The sequence below is a fragment of the Capra hircus genome, chromosome 10, assembly GCF_001704415.2.
Source record: "Capra hircus breed San Clemente chromosome 10, ASM170441v1, whole genome shotgun sequence".
Lineage (NCBI taxonomy): Eukaryota > Metazoa > Chordata > Mammalia > Artiodactyla > Bovidae > Capra > Capra hircus.
The window spans coordinates 88,975,613-88,996,541 of NC_030817.1; the positions used below are offsets into that span (position 1 = coordinate 88,975,613).

The 20,929-nt window shown below is 55.0% G+C and overlaps 1 protein-coding gene across 1 annotated transcript in view; it reads left to right on the forward strand.

The window, feature by feature from the left end:
- Nucleotides 1-20,178, forward strand: part of IGDCC3 (immunoglobulin superfamily DCC subclass member 3) — a 42,702-nt gene extending 22,524 nt beyond the window's left edge. The window contains exons 3-14 of the mRNA XM_018053815.1: nt 12,839-12,983; nt 13,334-13,464; nt 13,945-14,082; nt 15,383-15,541; nt 16,702-16,867; nt 17,125-17,372; nt 17,563-17,727; nt 18,043-18,234; nt 18,391-18,495; nt 18,967-19,105; nt 19,231-19,435; nt 19,687-20,178. Coding sequence (XP_017909304.1) covers nt 12,839-12,983; nt 13,334-13,464; nt 13,945-14,082; nt 15,383-15,541; nt 16,702-16,867; nt 17,125-17,372; nt 17,563-17,727; nt 18,043-18,234; nt 18,391-18,495; nt 18,967-19,105; nt 19,231-19,435; nt 19,687-19,857 — 1,964 coding nt within the window. The 3' untranslated portion in view covers nt 19,858-20,178. The remainder of the gene's footprint in view (nt 1-12,838; nt 12,984-13,333; nt 13,465-13,944; nt 14,083-15,382; nt 15,542-16,701; nt 16,868-17,124; nt 17,373-17,562; nt 17,728-18,042; nt 18,235-18,390; nt 18,496-18,966; nt 19,106-19,230; nt 19,436-19,686) is intronic.

Sequence of the window (20,929 nt, forward strand, 5' to 3'; positions counted from 1 at the left end):
ATTCTCCAGGGGGTCTTCCCAACCCAGGGATCGAACCCAGGTCTCCCACATTGCAGGCGGATTCTTTACCAGCTGAGTCACAAGGGAAGCCCAAGAAGCAGAGGAAGGGAGCCCTAGAAATGGGAAGACTGGGCAGGGGAAGCTATTACAGAAGCAGTTGAGAGTGTTGCAAGCCTGAACCAAGGCGGTGGGAGCAATAAGGGAGGTTAGCCCGTGATTAGTGACCAGCTGACTGTGGGGGAGAGGGCGACAGGTGTGGCAGTGACCCCTTGTTTTGTTCCAGCTTGGGTAGTTGGCCCATGGTGAGGCTCTAACTAAGAATCGCAAGAAAAGGAAGAGGTTAGGGGTGGATGTGGTGAAACCTTTGAATTTAAGGGAAGGCTTTTGAAACCTATGGAAGATTCCTAGGGCTCTGGGAGACCTCTGACAACTAGAGGACAGCAGTGGCGTTCACCAAATAAGTCTACTTCCAAGAGCTGGTCCCCCAGCCAAGAAAATTCATGATCCCCTCATGGAATGCAGGCCTCTTTCCTCCCCCAACAGATAAGGCTTCTCCTGCAGTGTTGCCGGGGTGGAGGGTCTGCAGGCCTTAAACGATCATGGTTCAGAGTTGAGCCGCCAGAGATTCTGTAGAATCATGAGAGATAAATACAGCATCAGATCAAGGTTTGAGAAGAGAAGTCCTTTCATGGGAGGAGAGAGACCATTTCACCCAGTGTTATCCCAAAATATTAAATGTATGAACCTTACAGATTATCTCGTCTATCCTCCTCCACTCCCATTTTAAAAATGAGAAAACCAAGGTTGAAATGGAAAGGTCACATAAGGAATCTGTGACAGTCAGACATGATCAGGTCACCCCTCCATTACCTAATGCCTGCTAGATTAGTCCCCTACAAATCCTAATATGTGGTTCTGGAAATTTGGGGGCAGTGTCTGTTTTTGTTGAGTTGTCCTCATGGTCACGTGAAAGCAATTTACTTAATAGCTCCAGCCTGCGCCCTCGAGCCAGACGTCCTTCCGGGAGGTGAGGGAGATCCGGTATCCCGACCAGAATGACGGAAGTTAAGGATGTCGTGGGCCCAGGCACGTTTACATAAGGGAGATTGGTGACCCTGACACAGGTGGAGACGTGCAGTCTGTGGAGAGGGGCCCCACCGGGCCTGGACAGTTTCAAGTCTAAGGAAGAGAGGGATTCCCAAGCTGTCTCCTAGCCCCCAACCCTGCACCCTCGGCTGCTGCCTGCAAGCATGTGTGTCTCAGGCTGTAGCCGGATAGACTTTGTAATCGGCCCAGTTCAACTCGTCCATTTTACAGAGGAGGAGATAAGAGTCCCAGAGAGGGGCTTTGGCTTTATCAAGACCCAGTTATTAAAAGGACTGACCCAGTCACGGCGACCCTTCTCTTTAACGCATTCACCTTCCCTCTCCTGCCCCACCACCCCAACTCACGCCATGGAAGCCACTGGCATCTCAATGCTTTGTCCTCTTCCTGCAAAACCTGGAAAATCGGTTCAGTTCAGTTCAGTCGCTCAGTCGTGTCCGACTCTTTGCGACCCCATGAATCGCAGCACGCCAGGCCTCCCTGTCCATCACCAACTCCCGGAGTTCACTCAGGCTCACATCCATCGAGTCCGTGATACCATCCAGCCATCTCATCCTCGGTCGTCCCCTTCTCCTCCTGCCCCCAATCCCTCCCAGCATCAGAGTCTTTTCCAGTGAGCCAACTCTTCGCATGAGTTACTCCTCTGTTTTGTAAGGCCTGAAAGTGACAGGAATAACTCTGCAGGCTCCATCCTTGCAGCTTGGTTTCTTGGTTTGCCGATTTCCACGAGCACGCAAGTGTTCGTGGAAGGGCTACCTGGGGACTGGCGTCTGGGTTGTTTATTTACCTGTGTTAATAGAATTTAGGAAACATGTGTGGGCTCAGTGACCATTAGGAGGCTAATAACACTGTCATATCATGGTGCTTATCTGCATCAGTTACGCTCTGTGAAACCTACCTCAAACCCTGGGGGAATTCAGTTAAAGTGAAGCCTGCTATGTCATGGGTGTCTCTGTACATAGGCATGATACTTTTTTGGGGGGCATGATACTTTTAAGGGTCTAGGATGTCTGTGCTTCTGTGATTTTCTGTGCCATTGTTCAAAGGTATGGTCAGTCGTGTTTGAGAAGCATTTGAATGTGTGTTTCTCACAGCTGTGATGCAAGGAAAGAGCATGGGTTAGAACATTTTAAGTTCAAATGCCTGCTGTGGCATCATTAAATGTTAATGCGTGAGCATCATTATTAAATGACTGTGTGACCTTGGGCAAGTTACTTAACCTCTCTGTGCTTCAGAAGGGCTAATACCCCCTGCCTCTCAGGGTTATACTGACATAATACCTTAGCTTTGCTCATCAGTGGTGTCTGCAGGCTTCTGTTTCTCAGGGTCACAGGACTGTGACAATCCCTAAGACTCTGGCTCCAGTGTTTCCACCTTTCTGATATTTCTAGGAGCTTGGGCAGAAAGTCTAAAGGCAGGGTCTGTGGGAGGAGGGAGTTTGCCCCAGGGTGCCAGGACATCCTCTGGACACGTTAGCAATCAGTAAGTATCTGTTGAATGAATGCTTAGAGTTGATTTAGTGGGTGTGCTATGTAAACATAGGACAGATGACTGTATTTCCCAGACCAGGACGCATCCTCTGACTCATTGCCTGATAGGTGGGAGCTAAATATTTGAAGTTGGGACTGCTTTTGAAAACCTAGCAGTGGAGTGGGTAGGGTGGTCTCATGGGGTGAGTGATTCGCTTCGCCTTTCCCTTCCCGTGCGTAGGGGCCACACTGACAGCAGGGGGACACACCCACCTAGTGGCTCAGCCAGGATGCCACGTCGGGCAGGGCCTCACCCGTGTCCCACAGCACACTCCACCAGACACCTTAACACCCTCCATGGTGGGCTGGAGGTAGGGGAGGGATGGGGAGCCCACTGCTTGATGTGGAGGAAGAACCGGAGCCTCCGAATTACGGGCTGAATAATTGAAAAGAGGGCTTTGAGAGGTTTTATGCTCTTTGGGCAGTAAAAGCCCAGCCCAGAGACTGCAGAGAGCCCGACTGCCACCCCTGCAGCTGTGCCTTGGGTCTTCCTGTCCGCTGGAATCAAAGATCAGGCCATAAAGGTTCGATGCTCACCAGCCTACAGTGGGCCAACAACTGGATGCATGGACTTTCCCAAGCTGAGTCTGGCCCCCCACTGTCCCCCACTCCTCCCATTTGTCAGAGGTGGCTGCCAGGAGGCAGGGGAGAGACGTGGATTTATGGCTGCTGACTTGAAAGACAAAGTTGCCTTTTGTGTTAGAATGGGGGCCGGGGGAGTGGTGAGCTGGTGGTGGTGTGGGAGGGTGGGAGGGAGGGTCTGGGGTTCAGGGGCCTAAGGCAGGGGGTAAGGGGCTTGAGGAGGGGGACAAAAGGATCCAGAGGCTTCTCAGAGCAGGGTCACCAGGCAAAGGCCCAGATGAATCAATCACCCCCAGCAAAGCTGAGCAGGGCCTCTGAGCCACTGCAGTCTTCTGGGGCTGTTTGTAAGCCCCAGACACCATCCACCCACACCCATCCACCCAAACCCCACACAGAGCCTCTTCCCCGCAAAACACCATACTCCCTGGATTCAAAACCTTAATTTAACTCTGACTTCCCTTTGAAGGCCCAGGGAAGTAAATTCAGGTCTTCTGAGTTCATACTTTGCTCCATCCCAAATGTCAACAGCCAATCAATGTGGGTGCTCTTCCCTAACAGAGCCAAAGTCATGTGCGAGGCGGGGACCCAGATATTGGGGAGACTGGGACAGAGGGTTAGGAAGGGTGAGCCTGGGCCAGAGAAACCTGATGATAAAACCAATATCCCATGGGGACTGTGGCAAGCTGCCAGCCTCCCCAGGACTCGGGACTCTCTGCCATCACCTCCCTCCTTCCCATTCACATGTAGAGATAGGACATTTACAAGTGCTTTGTGGAGTTTAAAGGGCACGTGAGGTGGGACTTGGCTGGCCTCCTCACCCCTCCAGGGTTGCTCTGCCTGGTGGGTCTGGGTGGAGCCCGAAGTAGCTGTAGGGTGCCAGAGTTCAGCAGGTGCTTTAACTGCACCTCAGAGAGCCACATCCATCCCCCGGAATGAGCCTGGCCAATAAAGGCATGAGTTTATGGGCTTCATAAACATTTTACTAGAGAAGTCAAGGCCTCAATTACCCAATGGCTTCTTCCAACTGACAGCTCGCCTATTAGAGCCTTTGTGAAGCCCCCAGGCAGAAGTGAAATAGAAGCCAAGTTTGGTTTATACCCCACTGCCCCCTTCCCCCTGCACTGACCCTCTCACCATTCAAGCCTTGCAAATTCTATCTTTACTCACTTTTTCAGAGGCTCTACTGCTAACTCTCTGAGCCTTTGCCTGTCCGTGAGAATATGGCTACTCTCTTGGAGGAGATGGCTCCAACCCCCAATCCCACCGTGCTCTATCTACAATAACCTCAGCACCTGTTTTTTTTTTTTTTCCTTAACTTTCTCGGCTGTGCTGTGCGGCATATGGAATCCTAGTTCCCTAGCCGGGGATTGAACCCAAGCCCCTTGCATTGTAAGCACAGAGTCTTAACCACTGGTTCACCGAGGAAGTCGCATAACCTCTCAGCATCTTTTAACTCAATTCCTCTATTTTCCCTCAACAATAGGTAGCAAGCTTTTGCTATTTTCTGAGGACTGTGCCAAGTATTTTACAAACAGGTCTCATTGATTCCCCCAGTGCAGCGGCTCTAACGACATGAACTATTATCAACCTTATTTTTATTAATATAAGTGAGAAAATAGAGGTTCTGAGAGACTAAGTAACTCACTCAGTGTCACAGAGCTGAGAGTGGTGGTGTTGAGTTTTGTTCCCAGTTCTGTCTCATTCCAGAACCTGTACCATTAACCTCTTCACTGGACCGTTCCCTCAAAATGCTCTTAGCAAGTATTCCCCCACCAGGAGCAGAAATCTTGCTGTGTAAGGCCTTCCTGCCATGCAGAGATGCAATCAAATGTGGGCCTTGTCAGCAGTCTCTGAATCCATGTGGCCGGGAGAGGGGGGATCTGGCAGGGGAAAAGCTGGGCTAATGATGACGATACAGAAGAAGGCGGGGGCTCTCTGGTGGGGTAGCAGAAGAGAGGAAACGATGCAGAAGGCAGCTGTGGGTCTGAGGCTTTGCCTTGGGTGTGGGCCAGTGCTGTCCAATAGGATTTTCTGTGACGATGGAAGTATTTTATTGGTGTTGTCCCATAAGGTAGCCCGTAGCCACTTGTGGCTGCTGAACACTTGAAAGGCAGTTAGTGAGTCAGAGGAACTGAATTTGTAATTTAATTTTAAGTGACCACATGTGACTAGTGGCTACCATATTGGATAGCACAGGGATGGTCACTACAGCTGATAGCTGAAATCTGCTCCAAGTCCCCAGTGGTGTAAGGCTCTGTGGGTTCAGAGCGTTGCCCATGGTCTTCAGGCTCAAGACACCTGAGCGTCACTCATCATCACAAGTGACTGAAGGAGTTAAGGGTATTTCCTCTCAGTGGGCTTTGCCAGTGGCTCAGAAGGTAAATAATCTACCTGCAATGTGGGAGACCCGGGTTCAATCCCTACGTTGGGAAGATCCCCTGGAGAAATGAACCAAAACCCACTCCAGTATTCTTGCCTGGAGAATCCATGGACAAAGGAGCGTGGCGGGCTACAGTCCATGGGGTCACAAAGAGTCGAACATAACTGAACAACTTTCACTCCTCTTAGAAGATGTTTCTCAGGAAACACCCTGGACCTCAAGTATTTGAAGGTCTGTTACATGAAGAATAGAACTGTCTTCTAGAGTAGCAATGTCCAGTGGAAATATAACAGAAACCACATAGATAATTTTAAATTTTCTAATAGTAACATATATTTTTTTTAAAGTAAAAAAAAAAACAGAGAAGTTAATTTTAATAATAAACTTTATTTTACTTAATATATACAAGGTATTATTCCAACACAAAATCATTACTTTTAAATTTTTGATAACTTTTTAATATTTTTCGACTGTCTTTAAAAATCCAAACTATTATCGTTTCAACTTCATCAGTATTTAAAATTCTTAGCTATTATTATCAATTAAAATTATTTTTCCAACTTTTTAATTGTGGTAAAATACACATAACGTAAAATTTACTGTCTTGACCATTTAAAAAAAAAATATTTACTTATTTAGCTGTGCTGGGTCTTAGTCATGTGGGATCTAGTTCCCTGACCAGAGATTGAACCCAGGCCCCCTGCATTGGGAGCCAGGAGTCTGAGCCACTGAACCACCAGGGAAGTCCCTATCTTAACCATTTTTAAGTGTGCAGTTCAGTGGCATTGCTGCTGCTGCTGCTAAGTCGCTTCAGTTGTGTCGACTCTGTGCGACCCCATAGACTGCAGCCCACCAGGCTCCTCTGTCCCTGGGATTCTCCAAGTACCTTCATTTTTTATGCAAACCACCACCACCATCCATCTCTAGAATTCTTTTGCTCTCCCCAATGTGAATCTCTGTTCCCATTAAACAGTAATTCCTTCAACCTCTCTCCCCATCAGCCTGTGGCAACTTTCATTCTACTCTCTGTCTCTATGAATTGACTAGTCTAGGTACCTCATATAAGTGGAATCATGTAGTACTTGTCTTTTTGTGACTGCCTTATTTCACTTAGCATACCACAGAGGATGAGATGGCTGGATGATATCACTGACTCAATGGACGTGAGTCTGAGTGAACTCCGGGAGTTGGTGACGGACAGGGAGGCCTGGCGTGCTGCGATTCATGGGGTCGCAAAGAGTCGGACACGACTGAGCGACTGAACTGAACTGAACTGAACTGAATGTCCTCAGAGTTCATCTGCGTTGTGGCACGTGTCAGAAGGCTGAGTAACGTTCCACTGTGGGCTTCCCTGGTGGCTCAGTGGTAAAGAATCTGCCTGCCTGCCAGCGCAGGAGACGCAGGTTCTACCCCTGCGTTGGGACGATTCCGTGGAGGAGGAAATGGCAACCCACTGCAGTGTTCTTGCCTGGGAAATCCCATGGACAGAGGATTCTGGCGGGCTACAGTCCACGGGGTTGCACAAGAGTCAGGCACGACTTCGTGGCTAAATAACAACAGCAGCGATATCCCATTGTGTAAACATATTTCGTTTATCCATTCATCTGTTGATGATCACCTGGACTTCTCTCACATTTTAGCTATTGTAAATAAGGCTGCTTTGAACGTGGATATACAGCTACTTCCTGGAGACCTGTAATTCTTGGGGGTAGATACCCAGAGGTGGAATTGCTGGGTCATATGGTGGTTCTGCTTTTAAGTTTCTATTTATTTGTTTATTTTTGGCAGTGCTGAGTCTTTGTTGCGCACTTGGGCTTTCTCTAGTTGTGGTGGGCGGGCTTCTCATCGTGGTGGCTTCTCTTGTGGAGCATGGGCTCTGGTCAGGGGGGGTTCAGTATTTCCTGCAGACAGGCCCAGGAGTTGTGGCCCACGGGCTTAGTTGTCCCGTGGCATGTGGGATCTTCCCAGACCAGGGATCAAACCCGTGGTCCCTGCATTGGCAGACAGATTCTTAACCATTGGACCACCAGGGAAGTCCTCTCTTTTTAAGTGTTTGAGGAACGCCCTCACTGTTTTTGCTAGCAGCTGCACCAGTTAACGCTCCTACCAACAGTCCACAGCGATTCCATTTTTTTCCCAGGCTTGCCAACACTTGTTATTTTCTGTTATTTCTTGCTGTTGCTTTGATCGTAGCCATCCCAATGGGTGTGAGGTGGCATCTCATTATGGTCTGGATTTGCGTTTCTCTAATGCTTAGTGTCTTTTGGTTTGTACTAAATCTTTGAACTCCAGTGTGTGTTTTAAAGGTACAGCCCAACTAAATTTGGACTGGTCACATTTCAAGTGCTTAATAGCTGGCTCCTCTATTGGAAAATGAAATTCTCAGGGGGAAAGTTGGGGCATTCACTGGGTGGAAGCATATGGGGTTCAGGCGTGTCTCTAGCACAAGGAAAAGTGTTCACATCTGAGCTGCTTGAGGGGCAGCAGGGCATTCAGGACATCCCTGGTCCTTGGCAGGGAGGGATCCAAAGAGAGGGACTGGCCTTGATGGCCTTCGGAAGAGTTTGCAGATCGTGGTTGTTCTTCTTGAAGGGCAGTATGGATGGGGGCAGTTGGTGCCTCAGACCCCCAGTGCCTCCAGCTTCCACAAAGGCTGTGTTTTGAACGCTCCATCCTGGTAAGCCCACTGATCTTTTTGTCATCATACACCAGACAGGAGTCTGGCTGTAGCCAAGGGCTAGAGGCTGGGCCAGGGGGATGTGGCCGGCTTCCTTCCCAGAACTCTGCCCCGACCCTTCCTGCCCCGCAGCGTCCCCCTGGAGCCTGTCTAATCAGATCCAGGCCTGACCTCGCCAGAGGTCCTGGACCAGGAGGAAAGCCCCCTCCCCTCCCTGAGCCACTCTAGATCTGGCTCTCAGGAGAACTCCCCTCCCCTTGGGTGATTTATAGGGGCATCCAGGAGCCATATCCTGCCTGTTTCTGCTCCCTTCCAGGCTGGTGGGTTGCTGGGCTCTCTCTCTGAACCCTCTTTCCTCATGGCGTGTGTATACCCATAGCGGAAACAGGGAGTGGCTGGGAGACTCCTCTGCAGACTGTCTGGGGACTAAGGTACTTTCTTCTTTGCTTCTCCACAGTGACCGCGCCCGCCCCCCCCACCCCCCACTGCAAGCAGACCTCTGTCCACCCTGTCACTCTCTCTGGTCCTCACCCCAGAGGGGCGTCCCAACACGACCCCCTCCCATAACCCAACTTGAAAAGGAACCCACAATGGCCCCTACCTGACCAACAGGTATCAGCAGGAGAATAAAGCATCGGCAGCCACAAGCCACAGCTCACCTTCGCATCCACCAGCCACGGACACGCTGCCACCCACACTGGCCTCTGGGCAGTGTTTCCAGCCCCCACAGTGACCCGTGTCTGCCGTTATCTACCACAGTGGCCTCCAGGATGGCTTGCTCAGGGATCAGGGTTTTTGGAGGTCCAGTCCTCAGCCCGTCAGCCCCATGGCTGCCCAGGGACCCTTTCCCAGAGTGAGACACGGTCAAGGACTGCTTCCCCTAGCTCCGAGGCCAGCTTGTACAAGCCAGGGCAGAACAGACTTGTCAACCCAACACGTCCTACTCTGAGAGATCGGAGATCTGAGCGGCCCCTAGAAACTTTCTCCCCTGACTTCAGGAGTGAACTTGGAGTGAGTGGACAATTCCCAGAGACCCCAGCTCAGCTGAGAATGGACAAAAGAAAGTGAACGTGTTAGTTGCTCAGCTGGGTCTGACTCTTGCAACCCCATGGACTGTAGCCTGCCAGGCTCCTCTGTCTGTGGGATTTCCCAGGCAAGAATACTGAAGTGGGTTGCCATTCCCTTCTCCAGGGGATATTCCCAACCCAGGGATCAAACCCAGGTCTCCTGCATTGCAGGCAGATTCCTTACTGTCTGAGCCACTAGGAAGCAAAGGCTTGTTTATGAAGGTGGCAGGAATCAGAGATGGTAGGCCCTGAGGAGCTCCTGTTCACCCCTTCATCTGTGGAGGGGAGGGCGGGCGCTTTTGTTACACTGAAGCAGCGGAAACAGGGTTCCCAGAGATGGGCCATTATGTATACTTTCAGCAACATCACTTTAGAGATGAACTTGTAGCCAAAGCAGTAGAATAAAAGGTTAAAGTAAAAGAAAGGGATCCAGCATGGAGTCAGATTTGCTCTTCCTTATTACCCTCTGACACTGCCTGCCCAGGGCCTCACTGTAGTCCCCCAGGACACTGCAGGGATTCACGGGGCTGACCCAAGGGTTGAACAGGAGTGGGAGGAAAGGAGGGGAAGAAGGAGCCTCAGATAAAGGGGGCCAGCCCTCCTATTGCACCACCTGGAGCGCGCCGTGCAGCCAACTGGGCCCGAGGGGTGGGATTTAGGAACCGTCTCGGGGGCTCACCACAACTTGCAGCACGGTGGTAACTCCCAACCAGTGAGAAAAGGCTAGTCCCACCTGCAGTCCACTCTGGGGTCACCTGGCCTTGGAGAGTGAACAATTTGCTGGAGAACTAAGGGACACCTCAGCACAGGGCTTAGGGCGTGGAACGTCTGATTTGGTGCTGGTAGAGCCACCAACTGGGCCTGGGCCTCAGTTTCCCCTTCCTAAAGTAAATGGGTTGGCTCGTGATTAGTGGTTTTCAAGCACTTTTCAAAACAAAGCTACCCTTCAAAGGAGATGTTTGGCAGAATGGCAGTTAGGTGAAGCTGATAGAGAGGTTCATCAACGTACTGCTCTGAGGGAGCAGAGCAGCCCTCCTGGGTGGGGAGGGGCCCTGGCTGCCTCCCAGAGGCCCTGGGGACCTTTCAGACTCTTGTACAGTGAAAAGATGAGCAGACCGACTCCTTAACGACTCCTTAACTACCGCCTTTTCCTGCTCTGGCATTCCTCTTCAGCAGGGCATTCAAGCCAGGCTTTGTCATTGTTTAGTTTTAGGGGGAGGAAGAAGCTTAGAAGCCAAACTTTGTCCATCCTCAGTGCCCTGAGGATAAGCAGTCCCTTCCCTGGTATCTCTCCCCAGGCCAGCTCCTAGCTCTCTGTACCTCCAGGGAGCCCAGAATGGGGGCTGGAAACACAAAAGGATTCGGTTCCTTAATGAGGAGGCATCTGTACTCAGCAGAGCCATTAGTCCCCGCCCCAATCCCCTGGGGGACTGCAGGCTCCTCTCCAGCTGGAGTAGGGGGGTGGGTGGGGGAGGGGGGGTGGCAGGCAGCTCCCCAGCTCCTGAGTGGGTCGGGCCGGGTTGTGGGGGCACAGACAGCTGACCCAGGAGTCTGGGTGCCCTCTCCACTCCCTAGGCCTGCCTCCAGCCCTGCCCTCCTGGAGGCTGAGGCCTGGAAGCAGTAGAGGGGTCCCACTGGTGTGTCTGCCCCCCTCCCCTGAACCTCTGGGCTGACCTGCAGGCTCTTGGCCAAACACAGCCTTTGGCCTGAGACGGGGTAGGCTGACCTCACGATGCTCCCTGGGGATCATTTCACCAAGCCTGATGGGGACACCAGCTGGGCACTTGCCCCCACCCCCCTCCCCTAGGGCCCAAGGTGCCCTTTGTAAGAACTATATCTACCTGGGGACATGTGTGATGGATTACCTACACAGAAGCCACAGAAGCGGAACCATACACCAGCCACAGGAGCTGAGGGATACAAACCCCCATTCACATCCAGCCTCAGACCCACACACCACACCACACATACACACACACAGCCCCATCCTCCCGCACACACAGCCCTGCACACATGTGCAAGGAGGTGCTCACACCCATCAGCCACACTCCCAGGAGGCCCTGAAAGAGGAGGAGGGAAGGCTGGGGATTTTTATGCATGTTTATATTTAATGAACCACATGCAAATGAGACGGAGAACGTGCCACAAAAGAGTCAGCCCCCAGAGACTCTGGCAAGAAGGGCACAAAGGCTTGGCCTTTCTGAGCTGCCCTGGAGTCCTGCACAGGCTGGAGGATTGAGGGGGTCTGACATGGGGTGTGCCCGCCTGCAACCAGGGAGCTGGGAGCCGGAGCTGGGACAAGCTCCAGGGTCCCTGCTGCTGTGGGGGAGGGCTCCTTCTGGGAGGGGACAACTGTCCCCATTGATGGAGTGTTGGAGGGGAGGGGCTGCCTGCCTGGACAGATGGTGAGCCGCCTTCCCGCACTTGAAGCAAAGTGGATTTTAATGAAATCACAGCCCTGGTGCTGAAACTGGGAAGCCGCGTGGGAGGGGCCCCTTCCCCGGGGCTTTACAGGTTGGGGAGTGGGGATGGCTGGGAATGAGGGTGGGCAGGGACACTTAACCAGCTGAAAATGGAGTGAGGGGAGGGGGGTGGCCTACGGCCCCTCTCATGATCAACCCCTCTCATGATCAGCGCTGGAGCAGTTAGTTCAGATCCCCGAAAGGTGGGGAGGCAGTCCCTGAATATTTATGACACATTGAAATGTAGATTGGTGGGTCTGACAGTCTTCTGAGAGGCTTGTCACCTTCGATGGATATACCACCCTCTTGGGGTACGTTGAGAAGCTGCAGAAGAACCGGGGATAAAGGGATGATGATGAAGGGCAAAGAAAGCCACTGGGCTCTGGTCTCCAGGGTCTAAGGACTGCTGGGTGACGCTGGCCTAGTCGCTTCCCCTCTCTGGGCCTGTTTCCTGTTCTGTAAAATGTGCAGCATGCTATTTAGCACCTGCATACTTTAGCCGGGGGAGGGGGGCTTCCCTGAGGGCTCAGCGGTAAAGAACCCATCTGCCAATGCAGGAGACTTGGGTTCAATCCCTGGGTCGGGAATATCTCCTGGAGAAGGAAATGGCAACCCATTCCAATATTCTTGCCTGGGAAATCTGTAGCCCTCCAGGCTCCTCTGTCCATGTGGGTCACAAAAAGCTGGACATGACTTGCGACTGAACAACCACCACCACCTAAGGGGGAGTTTATAAAAAATAAATCCAAAAGCAGCTGTAAAAGTGGGGAGCAGGCCCTGGGAGCAAGGCTTTCCATGACTGGCCTCTGTGTGCCCACAGCCCACTGTTTCAGTGTTAGAGGTTTATCATTCAAGAATTCGTCCATACCTTTCTCAGTGTCCAGCCAGGCCTATACTGTGCCTTTGGGGGAGATGTTCCCACAGGTAGGAGGCAGGGTAAGCGCTGCCGTGCGATCTGAGGCCCCCACACCCTCTCCCATCCCCTCTGCTCCTCGGCAGCGTGCCTCCCCCGTGCACACCTCCTTTTCTTTCTCCAGCCATGTCAGATTTCCACGTGCATCCCCAGGCCACCGTGGGCGAGGAGGGCGGTGTGGCCCGCTTCCAGTGCCAAATCCACGGGCTCCCCAAACCCCTCATCACCTGGGAGAAGAACAGGGTCCCCATTGACACGGACAATGAGAGGTGAGCCCTGGGTGGGCGTGACCGGGAGGCAGGCCCAGTCCAGTGTCTGGGCCTTGAAGAAGGCCTGCCTGCAGCCTCTGGGGTGGTATTCCTGCAACTTTGTTGAGACTGAGTATCTGTGTGGCTTGTGGACCCAGATGTAATACTTGAGTCAGTGAGAAGATGGGTGTGTGGCTGTTCGTTGCTGAGGCTGGAATTGCAGGTGTGTCCACCAGTGAGAGTCCCAGAGTGTGTCTGCGATGACGAAAGTGAGACTGGGACCGTGGCTGGGTGGTGGGCTGTGTCCGTGATGCTGAGTGTCCTTGGGCCAGGGGTGCTGTGCTGGTGGTTGACCGTGTCCCCCACCACAGGTACACGCTGCTGCCCAAGGGAGTCCTGCAGATCACAGGCCTTCGGGCTGAGGACAGTGGCGTCTTCCACTGTGTGGCCTCGAACATCGCCAGCGTCCGGGTCAGCCGCGGGGCTAGGCTCACCGTGACAGGTGTGGGCCTCTGCCCATTGCATCCCTCCCCACCACCACGTCACCCTCCCTTCAGTGGAGTTCCAGGGCCTGGACTGTCGAGTGTGTACTGAGCACCTTATGAGCGCCTAGCTCTGTGCTCCTCCTCCTGAGGAGGGTGCAGGGACCCCAAGGAGGGCGCAGGGACCCCGAGGAGGGTGCAGGGACCTCGAGGTCCCTCGCTAGCTCAGATCTCTTGGAGGAAGCCCACCCTCTGCTTCTAGGTGGTTAGGTGGGGGTGGCTGTCCCACCGTGAGAGGCCCTGACTGGAGAGATGAGTGTGATAACGTCCAGGGACCGCCAGCGTCTCCTCTCTCCACCCACCGGACCTGGTTTGGGGCTGCAACTTGTCTCCCACCCCCCATGGCCTGAGCTGTGTATATGGGTACGGGGGCGGGGAGTGTGGTGAGGAGGTGGGAAGGGTCCCAGCTACAGTGAAGCAATGTGGCATATTCCTCCCAGGCTCCGGCTCTGGGGCCTACAAGGAGCCTACGATCCTCGTGGGGCCTGAGAACCTCACCCTGACTGTGCACCAGACCGCCGTGCTCGAGTGTGTCGCCACGGGCAACCCGCGCCCCATTGTGTCCTGGAGCCGCCTGGGTGAGCCCCATCCTGCAGCCCCCTCCTCCCCCAACCCTGGGAGGGCCAGTCTCTTCTCCCAGCGCTGGGGGAACTTGGAATCCTGTTTATTCTCCGTGGGGGTCCGTTTTCTCGAGTCCTAGGGAGGGGGTGGTTTCCCTCTCCTTGGCAGGACCAGGGAGGTCCGCCTGCCCACTGCATTCTCCCCGCCCCCCCCCCCCCCCCCCCCGTGTAGATGGCTTAGCTCCCCGGGTTACCTCTTCCAGTCCTCCTCCAGTCCTGTGCCAGCTCACCTCCTCCATGCTCCGCTCACCCTTGGCCTCACCACTGGGGCCTCCAGAACCTCTCTGCAGCTAAGCACCCCTAGTCACTTCCCCCTCTGGCTCATCTCTGTCCTCTACACTCTGGCCATCTTACCCAGCGATGCAATCCCAAACCCCTCAAAATCTCAGCCGGTTGTCACACCCTCTCTCGGAGCGCCCGAGTCTCTAGCCTGGTCCCTTAAATCCCCAGCCTAAATCCCCAGGCAGCTGAAGGAGAGAAAGGAAAGGGTGCAGATGGGCCCACATTGTCTAAGTGGAGAGGTCACTGGGGGAAGGAAAGTCTGGAGGGGACGGGGTGGGGTCGCATTCACAAGGAGACTACAGTACATTGTAGCAGCTGAGTGATGGGGAAGGAGGGGGCAGCAGGCAGGATAATGGAGTAGATTTCACCACTTCAGAGGTTGAATGGGGAGCTGTCTCCTCGCATTCTGACTGTGCTAATCTGATCCTGGGTTGGGGGAGGGCCCAGGGCCTGGGAGAGGCTGAAAAGAGTGGCCTCACCATTAGGAGGAGCCCATAGGCCTGGTAAAGACCATCTGGGAGAGCATTTCCCAAAGCGTGATCTGCAAGGGGAAGGAATGGCTTGGTGGTCTAGCAAGTTTGGGAAACCGAGTTAACCAGATGCCTTGGCTGCGGGACTTGTCAGAGCCTTGATATTAATGGGCATTGGGATAGTCAAGGAGCAGAATGGATATTTGATCAAGGAACTTTGCTCAGGAGAGACAAATCAGGCTGGGGAATGTCCACGTAAGACCTTACTTTCCTGTTTGAGAAACAAGGCGGAGGGGACTTGAAGGTCACCAGAGAGGCAGTGGCAATGCTAGGATTAGGCCTCCTGCCGGGGCAAGAGTTTCCTGTGCTGCCCCTGCCCCTCCAGCATGCCGTGATGCTTGGAGAGAAGAACCAGAGGCAAAGACAGGGGCTCCCTGGAGGACTGATGGAGCTCAAGCTGGGACGTTCTTGGACACCTCCCTCCCTGACCCTCCTTTCCTCTTTAGATGGCCGCCCCATTGGGGTGGAGGGCATCCAGGTGCTGGGCACGGGGAACCTCATCATCTCAGATGTGACTGTACAGCACTCAGGCGTCTACGTCTGTGCAGCCAACAGGCCCGGCACCCGGGTGAGGAGAACAGCCCAGGGTCGGCTGGTGGTGCAAGGTACGGGCTTCCCCACCCAACGCCGCCCCGCACTGCCCCTTCACCTGCCCCATCCTGCCCAAGCCCAGGGCCTGATGCTTGCCCACGTGCCTGTCCTCCCCCTAACCTTGCCCCTGCCCTCTCCATGCCCCTCCTCCCCTCCCCCCCCTCCCCCCCCTCCCCCCCGCCTAGGAGTGTATGTGTTGGGAAGGGAAGGGCATCTTTGGTCATTGGTCCTTCCAGGTGCCATCACCGCCCATTCATTTCCACCTTGTAATCTCAGCGGGTCTCCCTGACTTGTGCCATCCCCCTCCCTGGGTCCCTCCTGTCACATGCTGTTCTCATTCACACCTGCGGCACTTCCACGCTCACACCTGCACGCACACTCTCAGCATGTTTGTCATTTCACACTCTCACACCCCAGCTCCCTCCACACACGCAAACACACACACACACACATTCTCCCCTCCGGAAGCGTGCGGGCCCTCTGCAGTTGACCAGGTCATTCCGTCCATCCTCCTGTCCTGGACCTCAGCTGTCTCTTGTGAACTGGGCTTGGCGATCCATTCTCTGGGCGGGGGTGGGGGGCCGGTTCTGTGGTTGTTCCCTCCTGGAGAGCTGGGGAAGAGATGGGAGAGAGCGGAATTAGGAATTTAAATGCCTGTTTGTTTAGCATTCCATGTGCCGTTAATCTGTCCAAATGAAAGTGATGGAGCATTTCATTTCTCGGGTGTTAATGGAAGCTCGAGGCTTGGGATTGGAGGAGAGTGGAACAGAATGTAGGGGTGAGGGGAGCCGGTACTGAGGGCTCATCCATCTCCCCGTCATTACCACCTTCAAGGTGCAGCCAAACCTATTAGCACATTTATTTATTTAACAATTTCCTGAACAGGGAGCTCAGCTTGATTGCTTTCGGATACAAATGTCAGTCTTTTAAATAGTCATTGAAATGGAGTCCTCTCTTGGGTCTGCCTCTCCGAGGCGGAGGGAGGTGAGGGCTGCCATATCCTGGAGGCTGGACCAGGCTGGAGGGTGGGCCCCACCCGGGGGACTCTCCCCGCCCACCAGCTCTCCTGCAGGTCTCTGGCCCCCCCTCTCCCCTCCTCATCCCTTCACTCAGAGGTGTCCCCTGCGTCTCCCCTGACCCCTCACGTTTCTCTGTGCCCCCACCCTGACCTTAGCCCCGGCAGAGTTTGTCCAGCACCCCCAGTCCATCTCCAGGCCGGTTGGGACCACAGCCATGTTCACCTGCCAAGCCCAGGGCGAGCCACCTCCTCACGTGACATGGTTGAAGAATGGACAGGTCCTGGGGCCCGGAGGCCACGTCAGGCTCAAGAATAACAACAGGCACGTGCGTGGCGTGGGGGTGAGGCCTGGGGAGGTATCGGGGAAGGGGGTTTCGGATGAGTGGTCCAGGCAGGCCGTGCACCTCCTGCTGGCCAAGAATACTAAACTGGGGGTCTGGAGACTTGGATTTGAGTCCCAGGTCTGCCCCTAACTAGCTGAGAGACCTCAGACAAGCCTGTTGTTGTGGGGAGATGTGGCCCACCTCCGAGGAGACTCTGGGAGGAGGAGGGGGTCTGAGGCTCCCCCTCTCCCTGCAGCACCCTGACCATTTCTGGAATCGGCCCTGAAGATGAGGCCATTTACCAGTGCGTGGCCGAGAACAGCGCCGGCTCCTCTCAAGCCAGCGCCAGGCTGACCGTGCTGTGGGCCGAGGGGCTGCCCGGGCCCCCCCTCAACGTGCAGGCGGTCTCCGTATCGTCCACCGAGGTCCGCGTGTCCTGGACCGAGCCCCTGGTGAACACCAGGGAGATCATCGGCTATGTCCTGCACATCAGGAAGGCTGCCGGTGGGTGGGGCCCCGGAGGGCAAGGCTGCCTCTGCAGCGCTTTCCTCTTACTCCCACGCGTCCTGACCCTCCTGACCCGACACCTTCCCTTGCTCCTCTGGACTGCCCCCTGGCGGCCGCCCCCGTTTCCCCAGTGTGGGCAGGATTCTTTCCTGCCCCTTCACTGCCTACCCCGCCCTGGCCTCCCCAGACCCCCCGGAACTGGAGTACCAGGAAGCAGTTAGCAAGAGCACCTTCCAGCATCTGGTGAGCGACCTGGAGCCTTCCACGGCCTACAGCTTCTACATCAAAGCCTACACGCCCCGGGGAGCCAGCTCAGCCTCCGCCCCCACCCTGGCCAGCACTCTAGGCGAAGGTGAGGTCTGGGTGTGGAGCACAAAGCCCCAGGGTTTTAGGCAGAACCCATGTGCACCGTTGTTCAGACTGTGCAGGGCACATAGGGCTTCGCCCTGGGGCTGAGACGGGGCTGGGTCAGCTTGGAAGAAGGGGTGCCCTTTTCTGTTGATAATTCATGCAAAGGCGCTGTTTGAGCAAGCAGAGGCCTTGGGTAGAGTCAGAGAGCAGCCGGGCTCTCGGGGGCAGTGGGGTCTGGGGCGTAGGTGGCTGGTGGGAGGGAAGCACTTCAGTGGCCACCAGGTCCTCACATCTCAGCCCCCTTCTCCACCCACAGCCCCCGCCCCACCGCCGCTGTCAGTGCGGGTCCTGGGCAGCTCCACCCTGCAGCTGCTGTGGGAGCCTTGGCCCCGGCTGGCCCAGCACGAGGGCGGCTTCAAGCTGTTCTACCGCCCCGCGAGCAAGGCCTCCTTCACTGGCCCCATCCTGCTTCCCGGAGCTGTCTCCTCCTACAACCTCAGCCAGCTCGGTGAGGCAGACGTGGCCCGGGGCTTGGGGCGCTGGGCAGGGGTGCGGTGCCTGGGGCCAGCAGGCGGTTTCCAGGGGTCTTCTCCAGTTCACCCTGGAGACACCATTGCCTGGTGGGGCCTGGGGTGGTCCCTCAGCAACCTGCCCTTGCCCCCAGACCCCACTGCAGTGTACGAGGTGAAGCTGCTTGCCTACAACCAGCATGGGGACGGCAATGCTACAGTCCGCTTCGTGTCTCTGAGGGGAGCAGCTGAAAGGACAGGTGAGGGGTGGGTGTGGGGTCTGGCCAAAGACTGGCCCTTAGGAAGGGAGGCCAGAAGCTGAGTGGGGGGCGGGGGGAGCAGGCATCCAGGGAAAGGAGGCGCAAACAGTACACGAAGAGCTGGAGAACATAGGCTTAGACCTGAGCTTGATGCTTGGCTGCGTGACCTTGGGTAAGTTACTTAATCTCTCTGAGCCCTCATTTTCTCCTTCATAAAACAGAGATGGAATACCTTTATAGAAGTGTATGGAGGATGAAATGGTCCATCTAAAGTGTTATTCCTAGTATTTGGCACCAAGTTAGTGTTCAGTCATTGGTAAAAAGAACCAAAAACGATGGGCTGGGACCCTGTAGACAAGGGCAAACGCCATGTGGACTAGGGGGGTAGGAGCAGATGTGGGAGAAGTAGCCCACAAAGGCTGGGTGTCTGGGAGCCACAGCCCCCAACCTGCCCCTGCTTCTACACCCCAGCCCTGAGCCCACCATGTGACTGTCGGAAGGAGGAGGCCACCAACCAGACGTCCACCACGGGCATCGTCATCGGCATCCACATCGGGGTCACCTGCATCATCTTCTGTGTCCTCTTCCTCTTATTTGGCCAAAGGGGCAGGTGGGTCCTGGGCCGGCACAGGGAAGGGGAGCCACATGGGAGGGGCAGTTTGGGGTCCACTGTCTCCATCCCTGTGTTCTTGCCGCTCCCACATCCCTCCTCCTAACTCTTGGCTCATCCCCTAGGGTCCTCTTGTGCAAGGATGTGGAAAACCAGCTCTCCCCTCCTCAGGGCCCCCGGAGCCAGCGGGACCCTGGCATCCTGGCACTGAATGGGGCGGGACGGGCAGAGCGGGCCCAGCTGGGCCGAGACAGGAAACTCGTGGACGTGAAGGAACTGGAGCAGCTATTCCCCCGAGCAGGGGCTATGCAGCCTCACCCTAGACCCACGGTGAGTGCCCCTGCCTGAGCCAGCCCCCTGCTTTAGGCTGTGCCCTCCTTACCTTGGCCATAGGCCTCGGTCACCAGCCTCTGCCAAGCTACAAGACACAGAGCATCTCTCTCTGTGCCCCCAAGTCAGGCAGGAAGGCCTGGCGACCTAACCCCTGAGTGGAATGGGCTCCAGCACTTGACCCTCTGACTCGGGGCTTGTGGGCCTCTGGCCCCCCTTGCTGAGGCCTGTGTGACTCGCCCTGTCCCCAGCAGGACCCCGAGGCCCCTGCCCTGTGTGAGGAGACCCAGCTCTCCATGCTGCCGCTTCAGGGGTTCAGCCTCCTGGAGGAGATGCCATCGGAGGCCCTGCCACCCCAGGACGTGGGCCCTGGCCTCCCGAGTGAAGGACTGGCTGCCCAGCCTGCTCCCTCGGGACCGTAGCCGGTGTCTGGCAGGCTCTGCAGGGAGCAACCCCCATTCTCAGGTCAAAGGCAAGATTTCTCCTGTCATGTGGGATTCACGTAGGGGCTTCCTAGGCGCTTCTGTCCTGACTGATCCTCTGATTCTCAAGACCTACAGTAGCCTCAGCAAGAACCCCTCCAAGGACCCAGAATGGTTCCTACAGGAGCCCCCGCCTTGGGCCAAGGCCCCCCTTCACCTCTGCTTGTACCCACATGACTTGAAACTGAACTAATGTTTTCCTTTAAAAAAGAACAAACTTAAGAAAAAAAAAAATGAGCGAGAGAGAAAGAGAAGAGAGAAGGTGAATCAGACTCCAAAACTATGCGCCAGCTGAGGCTGGGCGCCCGACACGACACTGTCAGCCTCCGCGACCTTGTTTTCTCAGGATGGAGTTTTGCTGTTTTGGCTCTCAGCACCTACCTCAGCCGGAATGAATGTCCTCGGGGGAGTGGGGCCGTGGCCTCAGCCCCTTGCCCCACAGAACCCCGAATGCACTCCTACCTCAAGCCCCTTTGGGGGCACCCCTTCTCCCTCCCCACATTATTGCCCAGAGTTTTAAAAAAAAAAAAAGGAAAAAAAACACTTCCCCATTTCCAGGTGTGAAAGAAAATGTCTACCTCGAAGTTCACGGGCTCTCAGGCCTGTGTTGTGTCACTGGACCGTCCCTCCTGGCTCCTCACCAAGGGTGGGTCTCCTGGGGCCTGCAGAAATAAAGATGGAATTGGTCAAAGAAAATGTGAAAAAAAAGAAAAGCCAAAAATAAGAGGAAAATTTGTTCCTGGGAGTGTAAATCGTTGCTCCAGACTAGCCGCTTCTCAGCACCCTACCGGTGCTCCATCTCGTCGGCCTGTCCAGTCCCATTTTGACCCTCTCAGCCAACTCATCCTTGACTGGGACCCCAAGGACCCTCTCTGTACCTGGGCCTTGAGAGGGTGGACCGTCACCCTGCAGCCTGCCTGCCCACAGAGCCGCTGGAGCAGACTGGCCCCAGGAATGTACTGTGTGTGCTGGTTGTGTGCATGTTGGCAGAGGTCGGGGGGGGGGGGGTTCC